The sequence below is a fragment of the Haliotis cracherodii genome, unplaced genomic scaffold (genome assembly GCF_022045235.1).
Source record: "Haliotis cracherodii isolate W230 unplaced genomic scaffold, xgHalCrac1.p SCAF_3, whole genome shotgun sequence".
Lineage (NCBI taxonomy): Eukaryota > Metazoa > Mollusca > Gastropoda > Lepetellida > Haliotidae > Haliotis > Haliotis cracherodii.
Window position 1 is genome coordinate 62,957,221 of NW_027266286.1, and position 16,583 is coordinate 62,973,803.

General features: G+C 39.9%; 1 protein-coding gene and 2 pseudogenes across 1 annotated transcript; 1 reads left to right on the forward strand and 2 right to left on the reverse strand.

Moving 5' to 3' along the window:
• Positions 1-2,034: 2,034 nt before the first annotated feature.
• Positions 2,035-3,873, reverse strand: LOC139473550 (chymotrypsin-like serine proteinase; annotated as a pseudogene).
• Positions 3,874-8,178: 4,305 nt separating this feature from the next.
• LOC139476074 (chymotrypsin-like serine proteinase) lies at positions 8,179-10,679 on the forward strand. The gene is made up of 6 exons (XM_071259314.1): positions 8,179-8,218; positions 8,386-8,563; positions 9,609-9,699; positions 9,865-10,040; positions 10,161-10,299; positions 10,542-10,679. Exons 1-6 carry the CDS (start codon positions 8,179-8,181, stop codon positions 10,677-10,679), a joined length of 762 nt encoding a protein of 253 aa, XP_071115415.1.
• A 3,941-nt stretch (positions 10,680-14,620) lies between these two features.
• On the reverse strand, positions 14,621-16,583 carry LOC139473585 (chymotrypsin-like serine proteinase; annotated as a pseudogene).

Genomic DNA, 16,583 nt, shown 5'->3' on the forward strand with positions numbered 1-16,583 from the left:
GGGTTACAGAAAGCCATTAAGACATTCAACTAACAACGCCGCAGCCCAGTCAGCCTCCCTCCGGTATACAAACCAACCAAACTGGGGATGGGACTTGCCCCAGGGGGGAGGCACAGACCCCACCCAAGAATATCCTTGGACGCAGCAAATGGAGTCCACACTTCTTGAGTGTGCGAAAGCAACAGGGTGGCCCGAAATATCACAAGTAAATGGCAAATTGTTGACTGGGAGAAAGCCATGCCAATGTATGCATATCTGACAGAACAAAACATCCGTGACCAGCTCCGGCGACTCAAATTATATTTGTGCCGTGAACCTGATGAGCTAACTGCCAACACTGGTCAGGCGCCGTTGCGTATTTGTGTTGAACCCACAATTCCAACAGTAGCAATCCCGAAATTGCTAATGAACATTCGCATTATTCTTCCTCAATTACCTGATGCAGTTATCACTGATGATCCACACATGGGCTTACAAAATGAAATTCCTGATGGTGGCCTCGAAGATTTTGAGTTTTCTTTCGATTCCGAACCCATCTTTTGTCAATGATCTTTCTAATTATCCTTTGTATATTTTGTTTATGTCATTCTATAATCAAATCTTAGATTTACCGATTGAGAAACAGAGGCCAATGAAACAGTTTATCAAATCATTTGCACAGAATCAACTTGATACATTCAATAACATTATTTCTGTCACTCTTAATGGTCACTGTTCTTTGCATGACATTAACTATTACTGATGTCCCCGGTCGTGATATTGCTGGAATATTGCTAAAAGCGGCGTAAAACCTTACTCTCCCCCTCACTCATACATGATATAGATATAGTATTGTGGATATCCATCAGGGTAGAATCATGTAGCTTTATTTCCACTTAAAATATACTCTCAGCAATACCCATCAATTTCATCAAGTGATATTTTTGATAGGCGATTCATCTGAAAATTTTATAATTAATCTACATCTCATACATGATATAGATATAGAATTGTGGATATCCTTCAGGGCAGAATCATGTAGCTTTATTTCCACTTAAAATATACTCTCAGCAATACCCATCAATTTCATCAAGTGATATTTTTGATAGGCGATTCATCTGAAAACTTTATGATTAATCTACAGTTTAAATTTCTATTCGAAATACCACTGTCAATATTGGTAAGGTTGTACTCTGGGCCACGGGGCCTCCAACACTGAACTACAACTCTGTGTGTGTGTGTGTGTCTGTCATTAATACACTCTTAGCGGAGTACACCACTTGCGCGCAGGGGACAGGGAATAGTGTATACATCTATGCCAAAACAACAACTTCTGTTGACACTGTTGACATTCACACACCTGAACTCCAACTTGTGTGTGTCTGTCATTACTACACTCTTAGCGGAGTAGATTACTTGAGTTCAGGGGTGCAAGTAATAGTGTGAACATTTATACCAAAACAACAACTTCTGTTGACATTGTTGGCATTCACACACCCAACCAAATATTTTAGCGGGTGATCTACCGAAACTTGTCGTTTTACAGGACGTGTTTGTTGGCAATCGATAATTTCAACCACTTACTGTTGTGGCAGTGTAAATAAAAATGATAAAAAGCCTATTAAGGCATTTTACATCATTCTATATATGATAAGAATCGACATTACCACAGATGTTTTCATAAAGTTACATTTACTGCATAATGCTCGGTAAACCAACGGCACCGATCACGTAGTACATACTATAACTTAACGGACGGTTGCCATAGGATAATCAATTAATGATGAGTTTTGTTGTATCTAGCGAACTATTATGCATAAAATAACATAGCACATTTATATATTATTTGCTACTTCTTATAAAGCGTGTTCAGTTGTTTTGCCGTAAGAATCCACAGAGACAGGGAGGTAGTCCATAGTTAAAGCGTTGACTTGTCAATTCGACTTTTCCACAACGTATCATACAGAGTCTTTTTGCGTAATAAAACAACATATTTTGAATGTTTTGTGTATTTTAATCGTGAAACGTCATCCGCCTGTTCTACAAGAGTGTCTTTTACTGTCCCTGGACCCAGGAGTTGAAGGAGGACACACGAGTGTAGACACTGGGGTAGCTGCCAGAGCAGGAGCTGATACCCCATGATGTGATTCCAGTCAACGTATTACCGCATACCAGCGGGCCACCACTGTCACCCTAAAACCGAAAGTAATTTGTCAGTTAAAACCTATTAGAGTAGTATCACACTTTAATGGAACATATGCGATAGTAATTCACAATGACAAACACGTCATACTACAACAACGTATCCCTATCCTAAATCATTTTATATGAAACAACGTTGTGCACATGCAGAGGAAGCGGTAGGGCTGATACAGAAATGGCTTATCTACATGCTTAATATGTCAACTAAGGTAGACGTGGTTATGTGAACTCACACTGCAGGCAGATTTGCCAGACGCAAAGATACAGATGTGTCCCGAGTTGACAGTGGCACCACTGATACTAGACCATCTGTTGGAACAGTCGGTGTTGGTCAGCACGGTCATGTCGACCTTCTGGAGGACGTTGGGGGTGCTGCCACCTCCTACGGGAGCAAACACATGAAAACAAGTGGTAAATGTACTGCCATCATGATGTAGTTCGCATGGATCTTATGGACGAATGAACTGTAACAAGGTAACAAAAAGTGCATCCAAAGAGGAATACTGACCACTGAGTCTTCCCCATCCGCTGATCGTGCATGTTTGTCCGGCATAGTCGTTGCTACCAGAAGCCAGATTGACGGTTGACACAGCTGAACTGCTTGTGTCCATTGAGGTTGACAGTCTCAGGACTGCGATGTCGTTAGGATAGCCACCAGCATTACCATTGTAATCAGGGTGCTACACGAGATAAACAGACAAAATAGTGCTCAGTAGCTGACGTTCAAAACTGTCAACACAATTTTATTCCCTGTGTTACATTTCCATTTCAAAATACAAACATGAAAGTAAACTGTAGAGGATAGACATTATGTGGAAGTGTTTAAACTAAGGGAAATAACTCACATTGGTGTAGGAGGTGACTGAGGAGTACTGTTCAGTTCCATCATTATCGTTCATTCTGAGTATGCCAAAGCCAAGACGGTAACTGCTAGCGCTGTGAATGTCATGAGAGAGACATTATCAGTGTTGCATGACACAATTTACAGAGTATTGAATAATTTAATCATTTCTCACACTAGTGCCTCATAATCAATAATTCAAATATTTCCTTAGAGTTAATATCTCCCAAATCATCTGAGCTTACACTGAGAATAGATGTACAGATAACACAGATGCACAAGATGAGTGCACAAATGAGATTCAGAAACATCCAGCCATTACAAAGTTGTTCTGACAAAATTGCAGATGACATAATTTTGTTTTCAGGTAATATTAATGGTTTCCCGAGTCAGATTGGTGAGCTAGAGACTTAAGTAACTTTTAAATCAGTTTTCTGCTTCGTGTGTTATCATTATAAATTGTTACCTGTTGGAGAGACAGTGGGCGGCAGTGAGGGCCTTGCTGGTGGTGTAGAGGACGCAGCCACAGATATGGAACCAGCTGCTGCCACTCCTCACCTGGACACTTCCTTGCCAGGGAAACTCTCCTGCATCTGCATTGCTGCCTCCAACGATGTTGGGGCTGATCTCAGCCAGGGCCGTAGCTACAACAGCATGCATAGTGTATATGTATTACGGAAAGCATATAAGTGATCCTAATCATACTTATTACATTTAATGATTTAGAAACCCGCCCATAGTTTGACATTAGTTCGTTGGTTGTGTAATTGTTAAATAGATCCGAGGCATTTGGAGTAAAATACAAACTTACTGGCCAAGGTACAGAGAAGGATGGTGAGTAGTGCGTTCATCTTTGTGGATCGAGATGAAGTGACAATGTGTGCAGACAGGTAGTCTTTTATACAGATCAGGGGAGTGCCATTTGTTCCTCCCCCAACATCATAAATGTGCCATTCTGCACAGTGTAGCCAAAACAGTTACTATCGTGAAGGTTTATGACTCTTAATTGCGAACGTCAGCTTAACTCCACAACTCATTCAAGATGTCACGTGATCTCTTGTTTGCCAGTCCAGAATCTATTACATGCTTATCTGTTAATATTAATATGCAGCAGAATTGAAAACGAACAAATTAACTGTATATTCTTTACATATTTTTAAACCACGTAAACAGCTGAAACTAAGACTATAAGCAACTAAAACAATGGTTATTTTCCCAACCTATACTATACTCTAAATACTAAATTAGCACATATGTTTTCTCGCACACTAGAGTAATTTGATTGGTGTGCAATCTTTGCCATACTGACCTTTCAATAGGGTTCACAACGAAGCTATGGTGGCGAATACGGAGTATTTATCATGAGGACGCATAATACCTTGGATATTGTTTTAATAGTTTGTCTTATGTATCAGTCATACCATTTCTTTGTTATGATTCTAAGGTGTTTCACTGCGCAGTAAGCAACCACATGTTTCTGTTCACAACACTTCAAAGCTGATATTGATTACACCACATGGTAGATTTGGGCATTATAATTCCTTCTAGGTTGTAGTTTGAATGTAAAACCATCAAAAGAGTCTCCTTCAAGTCAACGTGTAAACTTGTCGCTATATTTATTTACATGTGAAAAAGCAGCAGGTACTTTCCAAGATCTGAATAATATTTCCGTAGATACTATACAAACCTCGTAATCCCTGGTCAGCCAACGCTCAGACCGTCACTCTACTTTGTGCTGTGGCCATCGTTATAAATTTTTTTATAGTTTCAAATGCTGTTTCAAAGTGAGTGAAGGGTGCAGGGATGGAGGGATTGATGGATAGAATGAATGTAATGCAGTAGCAAAATTCGTCTGTGTCACGGCGTCCTGCAAATGATCGATTCTTGACCAGACACACCACTGACCGAGAGGATGAGCTACGATCCGAACAGCGATACGCAAACTGCCAATGCACCCGATTTAGTAAAACTGTGTTACGAATGATGATGGTCCTTTGAGCTATAATGTCGTTGTGTGAAGGTCCAACTAAATATGTTTAAAATCTTACTTGAAAGGAGTAAATCCTGAAAGCAGGTCATACTTGAAAGTAAAACCTCCCTATTATCTATATTTAAAGTCAATTGGATGACTTCACGTCAAGAGCCAGTGTAACAAAACACTCTCCAGAAGACTGAATGACAAGGAGAATGACTCCAACTTTCCCTTTAACATTCAAGAACTTTGTAACGTTTTATGGTAGACACGTGGAGGAGATTTCCAAATTTGACGCATCAGTGACACAGATGATGTCGGATGTAATTCCCTATTTGACTTGTACTAGATGTCCCCGTGTGTTATTATTTTTCAGGTGAAGAATTTACTTGCCTTTGCATGTGTTTCTGACGGGTGTCGCCAGTGGGTCACGGTATGCTCACCTCTTCGTGAATATTTGGTATCATGACTATTTTGATAGTGATTCCTAAAATATAAAACGTCAACGCCAGGAAAGAACCTCTCTCGAAACAGATTCTTTTGAGTGTATGAGACAAAACAGCGTTAAAATTATTCCAACAGATCACTGAAAATGATCGATGACACCAGGCTTTCGGGAAAAGGATAAGCATGTCCTGCCCCAACGGCAACTCACACGACATGCATGAAGAAAGTTTGTGTTTATTGCCTAACACCGCATAGCAGTACTCATGCGTTGCAAAACATGTGCTTGTGACACTGTGGGAATTGTACAATCGACTCTGCTTTTTGCAGAAATTTCGTTTGAATTTAGAAAGGTTTTTGTATGCATTCTATTGTATGCCGATACTGATAATCTTTGAGCAAGAACGGAGTTGGACCTATAAATCTTTCAAGAAAAGCCTTGAAGATGGTGTGAAGATAATATCAGGGCAGATAATGGGGATAAATCTAACATTATGCACTTTGGTACACCATCAAGCCCTTGAGTCTGTTGTGCTTTTAGTTGGGCTCATTTGATTGTAACTACTGTCGACAAGACCATATGGATCGTGAGACGAAATAGGGTTTAACGTCACGTTCAAATTTATTGCGCTTACATAGTGATGTGCATGAGTGCCTGTGGCTGTTTGGCTGCTTGTACTATTCCGGAGCCATGATGAATTTATTGCAATAGCACACTTATAGACCATACAACAGTTTCCATCCACTGACAATATGTTGGAGAGTCTCATTAACTTCATTACATAATCTACATTTCATATTTACATTTTGATGCAAAATCACACATTGACGGTTTCGAGTGGAAAGTGACTAGTCCTGAAAGCCAACAAACAGAAAGCGTTCTGTTTCACTTTTCAGGCCAGATGACTTCATCCAAGCAAAGGACTCTGCAGGATTGCTGATCCCCTCAACACACTGCACATAAACTCGATGCAGTGGTCGTTTAGATAGCCCCTCTTTGAAAAACTGAGTCTGGGCCGACTCGATATGGCACTTCGCTTGGTTGACATTCATTTCTGTACCGTCCAGCAGTACAGAACCATCAACATAATTAACACTGACTTTCAGATTATGTCCCACATCCTTGGCTCGTTTTGGAAAAACTGTGGAATGCATTGTGTTCATCATGAGTCTTGACATGCTTCACCAGAGGACAATAAATTTGTACAAAAGTGCACCAAATAGCATGAGGAATCTCCACATTAATCACGGAACATTATAAAACAATGAGTGTGTTGTAATTTGATTGATAAAAATACTCTCATTATTCGTGATTTTCACCGCATATGTATATGTCTGATAGATATCACTTCTTCTCAGTTGCATATTGAAGAATCCCACTTCTTAGGAATGACTTACAGAAGATTAGATTCATTAAATGGTATCAGTGGTAACACGTGGCAGCATCACTATTTGACAGTGATTCATAAACACATGCTCATGATGTAGTCGGAATCGTACAATCGACTCTGCTTTCATCAGAGATTTCTTATGAATATGAAAGGGGTTTTGTCGCTTTTTATAACATTAATCAATACATATATAGAAAACATGGTTTTAATATATCGGGTGCATTGTCAGTTTGTGTATCGCCGTTCGGATCGTAGCTCATTCTCTCGGTCAATGTTGTGTCTGGTCAAGAATCGATCATTTGCAGGACGCCGTGGCATGGACGAATATTGCTACTGAACTACATTCATTCTATCCATCATTCCCTCCTTTCCTGCACCCCTCACTCACTCCGAAACAGCATTTGAAACTATAAGGAAATGTGTGACGATGGCCACAGCACAAAGTTGAGTGACGGTCTGAGCGTTGGCTGACCAGAGATTACACGGTTTGTTCAGTATGTACGGAAATATTTATTCAGATCTTGCAAAACACCTGCTGTTTTTTCACATGTACATAAATACAGCGACAAGTTTACACGCTGACTTGAAGGAGACTCTTTTGATGGTTTTACATTCTAAAAAGCAAAATTACAACCTAGAATGGAATTATTATGCCCAAATCTACCATGTGGTATAATCAATATCAGCTTTGAAGTGTTGTGTACAGAAACATGTGGTTGCTTACTGCGCAGTGAAACACCTTAGAATCATAACAAAGAAATGGCATAACTACCGATACATCAGGCAAACTATTGAAACAATATCCAAGGTGTTATGTGTCCTCTTGATAAATACCCTGTACGTATTCGCCACCATAACTTCGTTGTGAACCCTATTCAAATGTCATTATGGCAAAGACTGCCCACCAATCAAACAACTCTTGTGAGCGAGAAAACATATGTGCTTGCAGTTTAGTATAGGGTGAGAAAATAATCATTGTCTTCGTCGCTTATAGTCTTAGTTTCAGCTGTTTTTAACACAAATTACATGGTTTAAATATATGTAAAGGTTCAACAGAATATACAGTTAATTTGTTAGTTTTAGGTTCGGCTGCATATAATTATTAACGGAATAAGAATGTAATAGATTCTGGACTGGCAAACAAAAGATCATGTGACATCTTGAATAAGTTGTTGAGTAAAGCTGACGTTCGCAATTAAGAGTCATAACCCTTCACGATAATAAGTGTTTGGCTACACTGTGCAGAATGGCACATTTATGATGTTGGGAGAGGAACCAATGGCACTCCCCTGATCTGTATAAAAGACTACCTGTCTGCACACATTGTCACTTCATCTCGATCCACAAAGATGAACGCACTTCTCACCATCCTTCTTTTTACCTTGGCCAGTAAGTTTGTATTTTACTCCAAATGCCTCGCATCTATTTAACAATTACAAAAGCAACGAACTAACGTCAAACTATGGGCGGGTTTCTAAATGATAAAATGTAATAAGTATGACAAGGATCACTTATATCCTTTCTTTAGTATATGCACACAATACATGCTGTTGTAGCTACGGCCCTGGCTGAGATCAGCCCCAACATCGTTGGAGGCAGCAATGCAGATGCAGGAGAGTTTCCCTGGCAAGGAAGTGTCCAGGTGAGGAGTGGCAGCAGCTGGTTCCATATCTGTGGCTGCGTCCTCTACACCACCAGCAAGGCCCTCACTGCCGCTCACTGTCTCTCCAACAGGTAACAATTTATAATGATAACACACGAAGCAGAAAACTGAAATTAAACCATGTTAAGGATTAAATACTCCTATTACTTGATATCATGATCCGATAATATGCTAATGAGATCACATGGCAGGAACGACTTTTTAGCGCAACATGGGGCGATGCAATGTCTGCTTGATGAATAAATCAGAAGTTAAGTTAGGGGTTTGCCAATGTGTGGGTGTTTCAGCAGACAAAACATGGCTGAAAATTATGATATTGAGCGTTTCACTCGAACATGGTATCCATACGCGGATTTAAAAAGTTACTTTATCTACTGAAAATACCGTTGATTATTGTGAGAATAACATTGTATGATACACAAATTTTTACCTTGGTGTGTTTCCATATCGTAAATTTCATATATTAAAGAATACAAAAATATATCATGCTTGCCAAAAACTCCCATCATAAACATTTTATTTCGAAGATATCATGCTTACAATACGGAAACACGCTTGGCTAGTAGAAATACAATTGAACGGTTTCCCGTTAAGGACGTAGTGCGGATGTTTTACCACATAATTAATTAAACATGGAAGCTTCCATCAATACTTCTTTATGCACTGAAGAGGCCACAGGCCTAGAGTACATTACATTTTAAAGAACAATTTTTCATAACGTGCTGGCTATCCACGATTTTTAAGACTGTGGCATTTGTATTGTCTCCATATACAGTTAGTTTCAATACCATTCCTCATAATAAGTCACTACCTCACCAATATGTCTCTGTAGACCATTAATATTATCTGAAAACAAAATTATGTCATCTGCAATTTTGTCATAACAGCTTTGTAATAACTTGATGTTACTGAATCCCATTTGTCCACTCATCTGTGTTATCTGTAAAATGTACGACTGTTCCCAGTGTACGCTCAGATGATTTAGCATAGATTAAGAAAAATGAAATATTTGAATTATTGGTTGTTTGGCACTAGTGTGAGGAATGATTTAATTATTAAATACTCTGTAAATTGTGTCATGCAACACCGATAATGTTTCTGTCATGACATTCACAGCGCTAGCAGTTACCGTCTTGGCTTTGGCATACTCAGAATGAACGATAATGATGGAACTGAACAGTACTCCTCAGTCACCTCCTACACCAACGTGAGTTATTTCCCTTAGTTTAAACACTTCCACATTATGTCTATCGTCTACAGTTTATTTTCATGTTTGTATTTTGAAATGGAAATGTAACACAGGGAATTATATTGTGTTGACAGTTTTGAACGTCAGCTACTGAGCACTATTTTGTCTGTTTATCTCGTGTAGCACCCTGACTACAATGGTAATGCTGGTGGCTATCCTAACGACATCGCAGTCCTGAGACTGTCAACCTCAATGGACACAAGCAGTTCAGCTGTGTCAACCGTCAATCTGGCTTCTGGTAGCAACGACTATGCCGGACAAACATGCACGATCAGCGGATGGGGAAGACTCAGTGGTCAGTATTCCTCTTTGAGTGCTTTTTTTTGTTACCTTGTTACAGTTCATTCGTCCATAAGATCCATGCGAACTACATCATGATGGCAGTACATTTACCACTTGTTTTCACATGTCTGTGGCAGCACCCCAAACGTTCTCCAGAAGGTCGACATGACCGTGCTGACCAACACCGACTGTTCCAACAGATGGTCTAGTATCAGTGGTGCCACTGTCAACTCTGGACACATCTGTATCTTTGCGTCTGGCAAATCTGCCTGCAGTGTGAGTTCACATAACCACTCCTACCTTTGTTGACATATAAATCAAGTAGATAAGCCATTTCTGTACCAGCCCTACAACTTCCTCTGTAAGTGCACTACGATGTTTCATATAAAATGATTTAGGATTGGGATACGTTGTTGTAGTATGACGTGTTTGTCATGATGATTTCCCATCGCATATGTTCCATTAACGTGTGATAATACTCTAATAGGTTTTAACTGACAAATTACTTTCGGTTTTAGGGTGACAGTGGTGGCCCGCTGGTATGCGGTAATACGTTGACTGGAATCACATCATGGGGTATCAGCTCCTGCTCTGGCAGCTACCCCAGTGTCTACACTCGTGTGTCCTCCTTCAACTCCTGGGTCCAGGGACAGTAAAAGACACTCTTGTAGAACTGGCGGATGACGTTTCACGAATAAAATACACAAAACAATCAAAATATGTCTTTTTTAAAACGACTCTGTCTGTATGAAACGTTGTGGAAAAGTCGAAGTGTCAAGTCAACGCTTTAACTATGGACTACAGCCAAAACAACTGAACACGCTTTAGACAAGATTAACAAATAATACATAAATGTATCGTTCGCTAGATACAACAAAACTCATGAATAATTGATTATCCTATGGTAACCGTCCATTATGTGATAGTATGTAATACGTGATCGGTGCCGTTGGTTTACCGAACATTACACAGAAGTTGTTGTTTTGGTATAAATGTTTACACTATTATTTGCACCCCTGCACTCAAGTAATGTACTCCGCTAAGAGTGTAGTAATGACAGACACACACAAGTTGGAGTTCAGTGTTTGAGGCCCCATGGCCCAGAGTACAATCTTACCCACATTAACAGTGGAATTTCGAATAGAAATTTAAACTGAAGATTAATCATAAAATTGTCAATTGAATCGCCTAATAAAAGCCTATCTCTTGATGACATTGATGGGTATTACTGAGAGTATTTTACAAGGGGAAATCAAGCTACAAATCTACATGATTCTGCTCTGAGGGAATACACGATACTATATCTATATCATGTATGAGTGAGTGAGAAAGTAAGTATGGTTTTGCACCGCTTTCAGCAATATTCCAGCAAATTACGGCCGGGGAAGGTTGCAATGTTTGGAAGTTTTCACATTCTCCGAAAAGTTCTGGGTGGGTTTGACTAGGCTGCACTTCCTGGGAGAAGTCCCATTCGCTGTATGGGCTGCAAGTAGAGGGGGCAAGGGCTCTGAGCTGATGATGAGCCTAACCAGCCTGACTGTGCCAGGATCACCCAAACCCTCTTTTCTGCATTTGTTATGTTTAATCTCTACATAATAATTATAATAATAATAATAATAATAATAATAATAATAATAATAATAATAAAACCAGTTTTCGAAAACGAACCAAGGATGTGGGACATAATCTCAATGATTTTGTTGATGGTTTTGTACTGCTGGATGGTACAGAAATGAGTGTCAACCAAGCGAAGTACCGTATCAAGTCGGCCAATCTTTTCAAGGAGAGGCTTTCTGAACGAGCACTGCATCGAGTTTATAGGCAGTGTGTTGAGAAGATCAGCAATACTGCAGAGTCCTTCACTTGGATGAAGTCGTCTGGCCTGAAAAATGAAACAGAAGACTTTCTGTTTGCTGCTCAGGACCAGTCACTTCCCACTCGAAACCGTCAATGTGTGAATTTGCATCAAAATGTAAATATGAAATGTAGATTATGTAATGAAGTTAATGAGACTGTCCAACACATTGTCAGTGGATGCCCCGCTTTGGGACAAACACAGTATCTTAAACGACATGATGTTGTAGCTCGATCATTTTATTACCGTCTTCGCCATGCTTGTGGTTTGGACACAGAGGTCCACCCATTGTACGACCCGGAATATGTAGAGGGCGTCATGAAAAATGACAAATACAACATTCTTTGGAATAGGCCCGTTTACAGCCTCAGACGTATCCAGGTCAACAAACCTGGTCTTGTCCTTTTTGATAAATCCAATGAAATCATTTATATCATTGAATTTTCTGTTCCCTTTGACACTAATGTGATTGACAAGATTGAGGAAAAACATGGCAAATATGCGGACCTCGCTTTCGAAATGTCACACTTGCATCCCAAGTACCAAGTTGTCCGACTCCCCGTTGTTCTCGGTGCCTTAGGGTTGGTACCTCCCAATCTGTTGTCTGACATTGGGAGAGTACCCGGGTTTGCTACCAGGAATACAGCCCTTCTGAAAATCTGTGTACTGCAGAAGGTTGCAGTGTTGGGGAGTCTTCACATTCTCAATTTCTGGGTGGGTTTGAATAGACAGCGCTTCCTGGGAGAAGTCCCATTCGCTGTCTGGGCTGCGTGTAGAGGGGGCAAGGGCCCTGAGCTGATGATGAGACTAACCAGCCTGACTGTGCCAGGATCATCCAAATCCTCTTTGCTGCATTTTATATTTTAATCTGTAACTACTACTACTACTACTACTACTACTATTACTACTACTACTACTACTACTACTACTACTACTACTACTACTACTACTACTCACCCAGTTAGGGCTAACCTCCCAAAACTGGTTCAAAACTGGGTTACAGAAAGCCATTAAGACATTCAACTAACAACGCCGCAGCCCAGTCAGCCTCCCTTCGGAATACAAACCAACCAAAGTGGGGATGGGACTTGCCCCAGGGGGAGGCACAGACCCCACCCAAGAATATTCTTGGACGCAGCAAATGAAGTCCACACTTCTTGAGTGTGCGAAAGCAACATGGTGGCCCGAAATATCACAAGTAAATGGCAAATTGTTGACTGGGAGAAAGCCATGCCAATGTATGCATATCTGACAGAACAAAACATCCGTGACAAGCTCCGGCGACTCAAATTATATTTGTGCCGTAAACCTGGTGAGCTAACTGCCAACACTGGTCAGGCGCCTTTGCGTATTTGTGTTGAACCAACAGTTCCAACAATAGCAATCCCGAAATTGCTAATGAACATTCGCATTATTCTTCCTCAATTACCTGATGCAGTTGTCACTGATGATCCACACATGGGCTAACAAAATGAAATTCCTGATGGTGGCCTCGAAGATTTTGAGTTTTCTTCCGATTCCGAACCCGTCTTTTGTCAATGATCTTTCTAATTATCTTTTGTATATTTTGTTTATGTCATTCTATAATCAAATGTTAGATTAACCGATTGAGAAACGGAGGCCAATGAAACAATTTAACAAATCATTTGCACAGAATCAACTTGATACATTCAATAACATTATTTCTGTCAATCTTAATGGTCACTGTTCTTTGCATGACATTGACTATGGCTGGTGTCCCCGGTCGTGATATTGCTGGAATATTGCTAAAAGCGGCGTAAAACCTTACTTTCTCACCCACTCATACATGATATAGATTTAGTATCGTGGATATCCATCAGGGCAGAATCATGTAGCTTTATTTCCACTTAAAATATACTCTCAGCAATATCCATCAATTTCATCAAGTGATATTTTTGATAGGCGATTCATTTGAAAATGTTACGATAAATCTACAGTTTAAATTTCTATTCGAAATACCACTGTCAATGTAGGTAAGATTGTACTCTGGGCCACGGGGCTTCCAACACTGAACTAACACTCTGTGTGTGTATGTGTCTGTCATTAATACACTCTTAGCGGAGTACACCACTTGCGTGCAAGGGACAGGGAATAGTGTATACATCTATGCCAAAACAACAACTTCTGTTGACATTGTTGACATTCACACACCCAACCAAATATTTTAGCGGGTGATCTACCGAAACTTGTCGTTTTACAGGACGTGTTTGTTGGCAATCGATACACATTTTAATTTCAACCACTTACTGTTGTGGCAGTGTCAATAAAAGTGATAAAAACCCTATTAAGGCATTTTACATCATTCTATATATGATAAGAATCGACATTACCACAGATGTTTTCATAAAGTTACATTTACTGCATAATGCTCGGTAAACCGACGGCACCGATCACGTAGTACATACTATCACATAATGGACGGTTGCCATGGGATAATCAATTAATGATGAGTTTTGTTGTATCTAGCGAACTATTATGCATAAAATAAGATAAAGCACATTTATATATTATTTGCTATTTCCTATAAAGCGTGTTCAGTTGTTTTGCCGTAAGAATCCACAGAGACAGGGAGGTAGTCTATAGTTAAAGCGTTGACTTCTCAATTCGACTTTTCCCACAACGTATCATACAGAGTCTTTTTGCGTAATAAAACAACATATTTTGAATGTTTTGTGTATTTTAATCGTGAAACGTCATCCGCCAGTTCTACAAGAGTGTCTTTTACTGTCCCTGGACCCAGGAGTTGAAGGAGGACACACGAGTGTAGACACTGGGGTAGCTGCCAGAGCAGGAGCTGATACCCCATGATGTGATTCCAGTCAACGTATTACCGCATACCAGCGGGCCACCACTGTCACCCTAAAATCGAAAGTAATTTGTCAGTTAAAACCTATTAGAGTATTATCACACTTTAATGGAACATATGCAATGGTAATTCACAATGACAAACACGTCATACCACAACAACGTATCCCTATCCTAAATCATTTTATATGAAACAACGTTGTGCACTTAGAGAGGTAGCGGTAGGGCTGGTACAGGAATGGCTTATCTACTTGATTAATATGTCAACAAGGTAGACGTGGTTATGTGAACTCACACTGCAGGCAGATTTGCCAGACGCAAAGATACAGATGTGTCCAGAGTTGACAGTGGCACCACTGATACTAGACCATCTGTTGGAACAGTCGGTGTTGGTCAGCACGGTCATGTCGACCTTCTGGAGAACGTTTGGGGTGCTGCCACCTCCTACGGGAGCAGACATGTGAAAACAAGTGGTAAATGTACTGCCATCATGATGTAGTTCGCATGGATCTTATGGACGAATGAACTGTAACAAGGTAACAAAATTCAAAATACAAACATGAAAATAAACTGTAGACGATAGACATTATGCGGAAGTGTTTAAACTAAGGGAAATAACTCACATTGGTGTAGGAGGTGACTGAGGAGTACTGTTCAGTTCCATCATTATCGTTCATTCTGAGTATGCCAAAGCCAAGACGGTAACTGCTAGCGCTGTGAATGTCATGAGAGAGACATTATTAGTGTTGCATGACACAATTTACAGAGTATTTAATAATTAAATCATTTCTCACACTAGTGCCACATAACCAATAATTCAAATATTTCCATAGAGTTAATATCTGCCAAATCATCTGAGCTTACACTGAAAACATGTTCAGATAACACAGATTCAAGATGAGAGCACAAATGGGATTCAGAAACATCCAGCCATTACAAAGTTGTTCTGACAAAATTGCAGATGACATAATTTTGTTTTCAGGTAATATTAATGGTCTCCCGAGTCAGATTGGTGAGCTAGAGACTTATTTTGAGGAATTGAAACTAACTGTATATGGAGACAATACAAACATCGTAGTATTAAAAATCGTGGAGAGCTAGTACGTTATGAAAAATTGATCTTTAAAAGGGAATGTACTCTAGGCCTGTGGCCTCTTCAGTGCATAAAGAAGTATTGATGGAAGCTTCCATTATTAATTAATTATGTGGCAAAACATCCGCACTACTACCGTCCAATTGTATTTCTACTAACCAAGCGTGTTTCCGTATCATAAGCATGATATCTTCGGAATAACATGTGTATGATGCGTGTCTTTAGCAAAGATGATGCATGTTTGTACTCTTATATATGAAATGTACGATATGGAAACACACCAAAGTAATAATCTCGTTATCAGATAATGTTATTCTCACAATAATTGACGTCATTTTCAGTAGATGAAGTAACTTTTAAATCAGTTTTCTGCTTCGTGTGTTATCATTATAAATTGTTACCTGTTGGAGAGACAGTGGGCGGCAGTGAGGGCCTTGCTGGTGGTGTAGAGGACACAGCCACAGATATGGAACCAGCTGCTGCCACTCCTCACCTGGACACTTCCTTGCCAGGGAAACTCTCCTGCATCTGCATTGCTGCCTCCAACGATGTTGGGGCTGATCTCAGCCAGGGCCGTAGCTACAACAGCATGCATAGTGTATATGTATTACGGAAAGCATATAAGTGATCCTAATCATACTTATTACATTTAATGATTTAGAAACCCGCCCATAGTTTGACATTAGTTCGTTGGTTGTGTAATTGTTCAATAGATCCGAGGCATTTGGAGTAAAATACAAACTTACTGGCCAAGGTACAAAGAAGGATGGTGAGAAGTGCGTTCAT